This window comes from Eubalaena glacialis, chromosome 13, assembly GCF_028564815.1.
Source record: "Eubalaena glacialis isolate mEubGla1 chromosome 13, mEubGla1.1.hap2.+ XY, whole genome shotgun sequence".
Lineage (NCBI taxonomy): Eukaryota > Metazoa > Chordata > Mammalia > Artiodactyla > Balaenidae > Eubalaena > Eubalaena glacialis.
In genome coordinates, this window is record NC_083728.1 from 24,819,851 (window position 1) to 24,829,586 (window position 9,736).

General features: G+C 54.2%; 1 protein-coding gene across 5 annotated transcripts in view; it reads left to right on the top strand.

Annotated features, from left to right (window-relative positions):
- The window catches only part of LOC133104081 (short transient receptor potential channel 4-associated protein), a 159,255-nt gene extending 150,381 nt beyond the window's left edge, over positions 1–8,874 (top strand). For 4 of the 5 annotated variants that reach the window (XM_061209750.1, XM_061209751.1, XM_061209753.1 and 1 more), the window contains 9 exons: positions 412–470; positions 2,037–2,138; positions 3,323–3,406; positions 4,479–4,569; positions 5,653–5,793; positions 6,380–6,488; positions 7,115–7,227; positions 8,239–8,445; positions 8,647–8,874. In XM_061209750.1, the coding sequence (XP_061065733.1) occupies positions 412–470; positions 2,037–2,138; positions 3,323–3,406; positions 4,479–4,569; positions 5,653–5,793; positions 6,380–6,488; positions 7,115–7,227; positions 8,239–8,445; positions 8,647–8,784 (1,044 nt within the window). In that variant the 3' untranslated portion in view covers positions 8,785–8,874. The other variant, XM_061209752.1, reaches the window with a different exon arrangement.
- Positions 8,875–9,736: the final 862 nt, after the last annotated feature.

A 9,736-nucleotide genomic window follows, 5' to 3' on the forward strand; every position in this document is an offset into this window, starting at 1 on the left:
CACGGACTTCAGCAGTTGTGGCTTACGGGCTCTAGAGCGCAGGCTCAGTAGCTGTGGTGCGCTGGCCCAGTTGCCTCGCAGCTTGTGGGATCCTCCCGGACCAGGGCTCGAACCCATGTCCCGTGCATTGTCAGGTGGATTCCCAACCACTGTGCCACCAGGGAAGCCCAATTTCAGTTATTTTTTATCCAGTATGTTGGGGTGTTTTTAACAGGAAGGGTCGACATTAGCTTAATATGCTGTTGGCCAGATGTGGACCAAGGGATTTCTGACTAAAGAGAAGTCCTCACTGTGCGCGAGGACAGGGGCTCAGAGAAGCAGAGTGACATCCAGGCTGTCACCAGAGCCTTTTGTTTTCTTTTGGAACATTGTGACTGTGGTTTTAACATCGAGGATGCACATGTATTTTAGGACATCACCTTGAAGATTCAGTTTTTGAGGCTCCTCCAGAGTTTCAGCGACCACCATGAGTAAGTACGAGCCGTCCCTGGGAGGAGAGTTGTTTCGCTGTCTTTTCTTCTCCCTTTGTCTCATCGCTGACCTCGGCTCAGGAGGACCTGGGCGCCGTGAGAGCCACTCTCACCGCATGGGGCTGCACTTCCGTGATCAGGGCTGCCATTTGTGCAGCCCTTCCTTTATGCCAGGCCCTACACTGAATTTCCCCTTGCCCCACAGCCACCTTGGAAGTGAGTGCGGAAGTTGCTGGCCCCTTATTACCCTTGGGGTCAATAACAGCTCTCAGCCGTCTGTCCCTCTGAGCCAGGAGCTTGGCTATTTGCAGGGGCCAGCAGGAACCTCAGATGGCCAAAGTGGGCTGAGTATTGGCATGTTGAGCAGATGGAACATTCTTCACCTGTACAAGGAGATGTACTCGCCCCCGTTTTCCTTGAAACACACTCTGCCCTCTTATTTTTACTGTCCAACCTTTGGTGGAGAATGTATTGGAGAATGATTCTCTGCTATAAGGGAAGTGCAGGGGAGGGGTAAATGGCAGCTGACCTTGGCGTTGGTGAGACCTTGGTGAGCTGGAACACACAGGCAGCCACTGCTCAGCTCTTAGCAGCTGTTGGTGTACGGGAAACAAGGCCCAGTGTTGCATAGCTTCTGAGTTTTTCCCCCAAGGAAAGCCAGAAATTAAGATTTATGTGAAAAGTCCTGGTTTATATTCTTTTGAAACATTGTATAAGCTAATAGGACATGCCTGAGGACACATGTGACCTCAGGGGCCTTCACTTTGCAGCTTTTGTCTGGATCGTGTTGATCATCCTCTTTGAGAGGTTCTCTGTCTGAAGGCCTCAAGCTCCAGCAAGTATGTCAGCCCTGAAAAATGGCACCAATATGTTCTGAATGTGTCCTTTTTTTCTTGAAGAATTGAGCCCCTAGCTTTCATCAGACTCTTAAATCTGATGGGTCGTGTTCGCAGGCTTGGATTTTATATATTCTAAAGCAGTGCGAAAATGTGGGAGCATTTTTCATGGGAGTGACATGATCAGATTCCAGTTATCTGAAGATCATTCCAGGTGCTGTGTGTGGGATTGACTCCTGTGGGGAGACCATTTAGGAAGCTGGTTCTGTCCACATGACTTGGGTGACGAGAGGCCTGGATGTGAAAGGGAAAGGAGGGAGGGAGTGTCACAGCCGACTCAGGCCTCCTGGTGGGAATGCTGGAACAGGGCCAGTCTTCAGGAGTAAAATAATGAGTTTGATTTGGACATCACTGAGTTGGAAGTGCCTTTGAGAAATTAAATAGAAATGTTCAGTGTCAAAAGAAAGGCCTAGAGATGCTAAGGAAAGGGGCCTCATTAGTGGACGTGGCAGGCAGAGGGTGGGCGTTGGGGCCAGGGAGACTCCCACAGCCTTAGAGCAGTGGGCTGCGTGCCCTGCCGCAGAATGCTGGCTCGGGGTAAGTGGCGTTGGGGGCGGGTACCCGGGGGCTTCTCGGATTCCCTCCACAGCAGATGGGCAGGGGACTAGCCCAGCGTTGATGCGGCAGCCACAGTTCCTGTCCTTTACCGCCTCCAACACATTTATTTCAGGAACAAGTATCTACTGCTCAACAACCAAGAGCTGAATGAACTCAGTGCCATCTCTCTCAAAGCCAACATCCCCGAGGTGGAAGCCGTCCTCAACACTGACAGGTGAGCATGGCTGGGGTGCATCTGTGGCCCACAGCCCACCCTGGTTTCCTGCGTGTCCCAGGGCTCCCAGATGGGTGCACACAGGTGTGTGTACTTGTGCTTTCTCACACATGTGTAGCTACAGTGTCTTGAGGGCTCCTGTGTGCCAGGCACTGTCCTCCCGTCACCTGCATTATCTCATTGGAGCCCCACAGCAGCCCTTGGAGGGAAGTGCCATCGTCACCTCCACTTTACAGACTGGGGAGCAGGGGCTCGGAGAGGTCACCTACCACAGGTCATATATACTCTGCTCTCTCCCTTGTCACTCAGCTTCGTTGACATGCTCCTTTCCTGCCCTCTGCCAAGTCCCATTAGCTGGGTTATACTTGCCTCACTTTCTGGAGCAGAGCAGGGAAGTCACAGGCTCACAGGGGTCAGGGCAGGGAGGACTGTATCCAGCAACAGGAGTTGTAATTCTCCAGCCTTTTTTGTTTGTTTGTTTGTTTGTTTTTACTTTTAAAGTAGCAGAAATCTTTGTTCAAATGAAACTGAATATAGTCCCACCCTAACAGCTGTAGTGGGTGAATAGTAGAGCTGCTGTATTTGAAGGGGGAGTTTAAGGACCTAGAGTCCCTGCCTGCTTGGCCTTCTCTCCCCGATAATGCAACCTGAGTCATTTCCTCACTTACTGTCTTTGCTTCCTAGACCAGGAAGCGGAGGCCCAGAACCTCAGGTACTTGTCCAAGGCCAGCTGGAGCTGAAGCTGGGGCCCAGGGTACTCCCTGCCTCACCCTGTTGGCACGGACTTTGCCCCATCTGCTAGACTGTCATGGTATTTCAAACCCACTTTTGTTGTAAGCAGCCCTCTCTCCAGCAGTTCTGAGCCCTGTATGACTCTGGTTGTGTTTTTGGCCTCTGATCACTTGTCATTGAGTTTGGGCAGGAAAAGCTGCCCTGAGATGTAGTGAGAATGCACTTGGCTATTCAGTTGTGAGACTGCAGGAGTCCTTAGGGTGCTCTGGACCCAGGTAGAGCAGGAGGACATCCTGTAGGTTTGGAAATGTCACCATGTTTTTTTACCCACCTAACCCAGCAGAGACATCCAACCCCAGGGCCCCAAGACACAGTCCTTCAGCCAAGTGGAATTTGGCCCCTGTCAGCCTCTCAGATCTGCCCCCAATATGTTCCTGTCTATTTTATTTCAGGAGTTTGGTGTGTGATGGGAAGAGGGGCTTATTAACTCGTCTGCTGCAGGTTATGAAGAAGGAGCCAGCTGAGTCATCTTTCAGGTAGATCTGGGACACGCACCTGCCACTCCTGAGGGCCCAGGAGCCAAGTGTTTCTTAAGCTGTTAGAATTACCTTCTTTAGTCACCAGCTTCTACCCCGGACATCTGGTTACTGTCCGGGAGAGGGAGTTTGCCGTCTCCCTTGTGTTGACTCAGCACGTACTCACTAGCTTCTGCGTGCCACCAGTGTGTTTCAAGAATTGACCAAGCATTCACCAAGCACCTGTTCTGTGCTGGTGCTGGACAGGTGGGGGAGAAATGGGAGCTACAGTCCCTGCCCACATGGAGTTCCCTGGGTTGTGAGAAACAAGCATGAAAAGAAACCTGTGTGGGGGGTGCAGTGTGGAAAGGCTCGGAGCCAGGACCTGCCCCAGGAGCGGTGGGAGCCAAGGAAAGGCTGGTGGGGCGTGTGCGGACAGGGAGGGCACCTCAGTTCCTTAGACTCATCTAAGTTGAGTCTTAAAGGCTGCAGACAGCAGTAGCAGGTGAGGGAGGCATTCCATCAGAGTGGGTGTGAGCTGTCAGTAGGCTCCATCCCCAAGGGTCCCCTGTCAACTCAGCCTGCTTTGTCCTGACGTCCTCTTACGGATCCCAGCTCTGCCCTCCGGGGCCACTCAGTCAACATCAGCCACCTCTTCTCTAGGACAGCCCATCAGAAGTGAGCTCGGTGGTCTGTCCACACGTCTGTCAGGTTCCCTTATGCATTCCTGGCCCCTCACTTCCGTGTCCTCCTGTTCCTCTGAAGGGGCAGAGGCTAGAGTGTGTTTTCATACGTGATTCACAGGGCCAGCCCTTTGATCCTAGATGCTGCCTTCTCCAAGACACAGCTCCTTCCAGACGAACCACATGGAGGACTGTTCCCCCCTGAGCTGTCAGATCCCTGAGGATGGGGACCCTTGATGTGTCCCCAGTGCCTAGTGTGAGGCCTGATGCCTAGTAGATAGACGTTCAGTAAATGTCTGTTGGATAAATGAAAAGGCAGCAGACATCTCCCAGCCCCTTGGTGAATAGAACATGGGCCAGAAGAGGGCAGCCTTAGCCACCTGGGCCAGGGGTCAACATTTGGGTCGCAGGTTTTGGCAAGCCCGGGCTGTGGAGAGTTTCCTCCGAGGGACCACCTCCTATGCAGACCAGATGTTCCTGCTGAAGCGAGGCCTTCTGGAGGTAATGGCCCGGAGGAGCCAGGGTGTCGGGTGTCCCTCTCCCCAGCCCCATGCGTTGCTTTCCTGTCCTGAGACCTAGACAGCTGGCAGAGCAGACCAGATCTCTTTATCGTAAAATGCCAGTGCAGATCGCCCTGGTACTTCCCCTTAGCTGTCAACTCTGGGTTCCCCATGGGTGCCTAACGGGTGATTGAGGGATCTGGGGGTGGCCATGGAGGATTATAGGAGTCTGTAAAGTTGCTCAGCAAGGCCTTTTGACCCTGAGGATATTTTGCTGCTGACTGAAAGTTAATTTCCCTTTATTGAAAAATGGCCTCCAGAAAAAGCAAAATTTACGAAGGGAGGTAGGGCAAAATGTCCAAAGCTACAATTGGTTAAAAAAAAAAAAAAAAGATACAAATAAGAAACTGACCCATGCATTGTTATAAAAATCCATAAGGAAAAGAATTGATCCAAATTGGTATATACAACTTCAAGAAAATAAAAATGAAAAAGGAAACAGTTTAACTGTCATAGAAAACCTTCTCAAGGAGTTAATAAATTGCTTTATGTTCTTGATAAAAGTTCACTGACTTTAGTGTGAACTTCTTTTATTAACATAAAGACAAACCATGGGGTCAAAATGTATCTCGTGTTCTTAAACCCTGTGCTTCACTTGAATGGCTTCAGTGCTCGGGCAGTGGCCAGTGTTACCTCTGGAGATGGCCACCTCCCTGTGAGCTGGAGAGCCTGGTCATCTTGCAGACAGTTTAGCTCAGACCTGGGCAAGCGAGAGAGGTTGTGGCTACATAGCCCAACCTCCCCCCACCCCCCACCCGCCTTCCTGGTGAGGTGTGTCAGGCCTGGCCCTGCCCTGGGAGCCACCAGCGTCCTCAGATGAGAATCTAGACAGGGGAGCAGGTTCCATCAACCTGGATGCTTGCTCGAAGCTAATGCCACGTGGTCTGAGCTATGTGCCAGGGCTGGGGGAGGCCGGCGGTGGGCAGCTTAGATGAGCGCAGCCTGGGGGCAGCAGCCATATGTGCCTGTTGGCCCCTGGGATCAGCCGCCTTCCTGCCTTCACCCTGTCCTCTCCCACCCCCAGCATATCCTCTACTGCATTGTGGACAGTGAGTGCAAGTCGCGGGATGTGCTCCAAAGTTACTTTGACCTCCTGGGGGAGCTGATGAAGTTTAATGTTGATGCATTCAAGAGATTCAATAAATACATCAACACGGATGCAAAGGTAAGTCTAACCCAGGGTTCCGTGGGGTTTGCCACATCATCCAGAAGTTATGTTGGAGCCCAGTCTTCAGGTGCTGGTTTTAAATTGGAGAGTCCTGGGGAGTCAGCGGGTAGTTGTCAACAAACATTCATTTGCCCTTGCTGTGTGCCGGACACTGTGCTAGACCCTGGGTACACAGAGATGAAAGTCTCAGCTGCTTGTGGGCAGGTGGGCTTGGAAATGGGTCTGATGCACCGTGCTGGGTGCCATGATGAGCCCCAGAAGGGCAGGACTGGGCCCAGTGTGTTAGGCTCACAGGATGTGTGTGGCAGAAACCCAGCTCAGACAAGTTGAGGTAAAAATGACAGTAGACCCTTCAGTGCAGAAAACACTGGACATAGTGTCAGAAGATCTGAGTCGAGTTCTTTTGCTGGGACTGCTTATTAGGTGGTGAGGGCAGGGCACAGGTTTGTCCGAGCTTCAGTCTTCCTGTTGGAAACAGCTGGGCCAGGGTACGGGGATGCCCCCTGCAGTGACTGCATGCCCTAGGCCTTGGCCGTCTCCAGCCGAGAGCCCACCACCCCGGTCAGCCCAGCCTCTGCTCCAGTTCCAGGTGTTCCTGAAGCAGATCAACAGCTCGCTGGTGGACTCCAACATGCTGGTGCGCTGCGTCACTCTGTCACTGGACCGATTCGAAAACCAGGTGGACATGAAAGGTAAGAAAAAGCCGTAATGCCAAGGTGGATCGGTCCAGTGTGGCTGCAATTGGTGTCAAACGCCCAGCCTCTAGCAAGGAGACAGAAATGTCTGGAAGTAGCTGCACCAAACACCCACGTGGTTGGGGTCAAGGCGGTGGCTCTCAGGGTGATTTTCTTGGCTTTTACTTTTATCATCCATGCTTCCTCTGATGAGCATGTGTGACATTTTAATGGCAGGTGAAAAAAAAAAAAAAAACACTGTTGCCAGCAAAATGCAAAAAACAACACACACCCTTCCTCTCCTGGCCTGGACTTGCCTGGGATGAGAGGCCCCCAGGTGGTGAAACCTGGGGAGGGCCTCTGGGAGAGGTGGTTCCCGAACGTGACCGAAGGAAAAGGTGGAAGCAAACTCCTGGCAGGGGCTCTAGTGAGAACGCAGGCTTTAGCCGGGGTGGCAGAGCAGCTGGAGATTTGTTCCTGCTGCAGCCAACCTTTTCTGTAGCTGTTTTGACAGTGGGGGCTCCCAGCTTCAGAGTCAGAGCCCAAGGGGGGCTTGACTAGAAGCCTGGGTGTCAGGCCCCTGGGCCTGAGCCGCAGACCAGCTTCCACACCTGCTGCTCACACCTCTGCCTCTCTGTCCCTAGTCGCAGAGGTCCTGTCCGAGTGCCGCCTGCTTGCCTACATATCCCAGGTGCCCACACAGATGTCCTTCCTCTTCCGCCTCATCAATATCATCCATGTGCAGACGCTGACCCAGGTGAGAGGCCCTGCAGACCTGCCACAGGGAAGGGGAGATTGGAAGCAGTTACCCTCCTCCCAGAGCCACCTTCACCCTAGAAGTGTTGGGTTGGCCAAAAAGTTCGTTTGGTTAATGAATACATTCAATAAAGTTCTTGGTGAAAATGAAAAATGTGTCTTTTTACTTAAAACTGAACAAACTTTTGGGCCAACCCAATACATCTCCTGAGACCCATCCCTTGGTTCCTGGGAAACCCTCCCAGCTATTCTGAGGACTTTTCTCCAATAAGGATCAGTGCCCCATTTTACAGAAGGGGCCTGGGGAGGGAGCAAGGCTCCAAGGTCACAGGTGGTTTGGGGCAGAGTCAGGATGGGCACTGAGCTCTGACTCCCAGTCCAGTGCTCTCCGAGCCCAGCCTCCTGTGCAGACTTTGGGGTTGGACCTGATGTTGACTCCCACCTCCTTCAACAGATAACTGTGCAGCTGACCCTTTTCCGAGCTTCACACCCCTCTTTTCTAAAATGGGGGTAATACTCAGAGGTTGTTCTTACGTTCCTTCATCTAACGTTTACTGAGGCGAGGCTCTGGGCTGGTGATGCACAGTGAACGAAACAGTCCGAGACACTTCAGGAAGCTGCCTGTCTAGTGCTGAGTGAAGCGGAGTGAGGCACCTGCATCTGATGCGTGCACCCCGCCGCCCCAGGGATCGAAGCTCCTGGGAAGAAGCGATGCCTGAGCTGATTCTGGAGGAAGAGTGGACTCTATCCAGACTGATGATGCCGTTCCCACCGGGAACATCCCAGGGTGGGGGTGGGGTGGTGGGGTGAGGGACCAGGAAGGCACTTGGGCCAGGATGCCGGCATCGTTCCTCTCCCCAGTCCTCTTGTCAGCTTTCTGCAGGGGCAGCGCAGTGCGTGGCCCCTGGACTCTGCCAGGGACGCCGTCCTCCCTGCCCAGTGGCACCCCCAGTCCACTGGGGCCCCTGGGGCTGCCGGCACGTGCATGACCTGGATGGCCTGGTGCTTGCAGGAGAATGTCAGCTGCCTGAACACCAGCCTGGTGATCCTGATGCTGGCCCGACGGAAAGAGCGGCTGCCCCTGTACCTGCGGCTGCTGCAGCGGATGGAGCACAGCAAGAAGTACCCTGGCTTCCTGCTCAACAACTTCCACAACCTGCTGCGCTTCTGGCAGCAGCATTACCTACACAAGGACAAGGACAGCACCTGCCTGGAGAACGTGAGTGCCCCGCCCGAGGGGTGGCAGGCGGCTGCGGGCACGCAGACCTAGGGCCCCTCGGAGGGGCATCTGGGGTCCCTGGTCCCCGCCTGGACCCTGTGGCAGGCAGCTCTTTGTCCCCTTACCAAGGCCCTCCCCGCGGCGTGCTGGGCTTGACCCGAGTCCTCCAGGCGCCCGCCCAGCCCCTCTCTCTTTGCCCAGAGCTCCTGCATCAGCTTCTCATACTGGAAAGAGACCGTGTCCATCCTGTTGAACCCGGACCGCCAGTCACCCTCTGCCCTTGTCAGCTACATCGAGGAGCCCTACATGGACATAGACAGGGACTTCACCGAGGAGTGATCTTGGGCCAAGCCTCGGGAGGCTGCTGGGCCTGGGCCAGCGTGGGTGAGCGTGGGTACGTGTGCCTCACGCCCTGCCCTGTCCCGTCCCCCCCCCACCTCCCTGCTGCTCTCCGCCTGCCCCGGGTCTTCAGGTACAGGCTTGGTGGGAGGGAGAGCCTAGAAGCCCTTGGCCCCTGGGTCTGAGGGCCCCGGGTCATTGGGGAGCCTCAGTTCCCTCAAGATCTCCATGACGAGGACAGGGACACTGTGCCCACCCTTCCTTCAGAACCCTGGGGTCCCGGCCCACCCAGAGGTAAGGGGACTTTTAAAAATAGCTCTGTCTGAGCTCCTGCCCGGTCTCTTGGCTGTCAGTCCTGGGGTGGGGAGGGAGATATAGGCACCCTCCCCCAATCTGTGAGCCAAGCTTGCCCTGGCCTTTGGACCCAGGCAAAGGCTTCTGAGCCCCTGGGCAGGGGTGGGGGACACCAGAGAACGCTACCTTCCCCCAAGCCTGCCCATCTGTCCCTCCCTTCCTCCCTCCCTTGTTTTCCTTTAGCTCCTCTGGTTCTATTTGCTCATTGGCCGCTGTGTTCATGGTTTCCCCCAGAAGTGGGAGGGGCCTTCTCTTTCCATCCCTTGGAGCACAGGGAGGCTGCGGCCGGGCCCCCGCTCCAGGGCAGCGTCTCCTGCCTGAGCCCACACCCCGCGCAGGAGCCTGCCTGGGAGCATACCCTTGGCCCCTCCGTGTGTTGCCAATTTATTAACAACAAATAAACCAATTAAATGGAGACTATTAAAGAATTTATTTTAAATGACTGAAGTGGACCTGACTTTTGTCCATGAGACCATGTGCTCCCCTCCCCTCCCCTCCTGAACCCCAGAGAATGAGAAGGAACCCAGTAGGAGCTGCAGATGTGGCGTTTATTCAGGGTGTAGCAGAGCTTGGGGTGGCGAGGCTCCAGCAGGGGTGG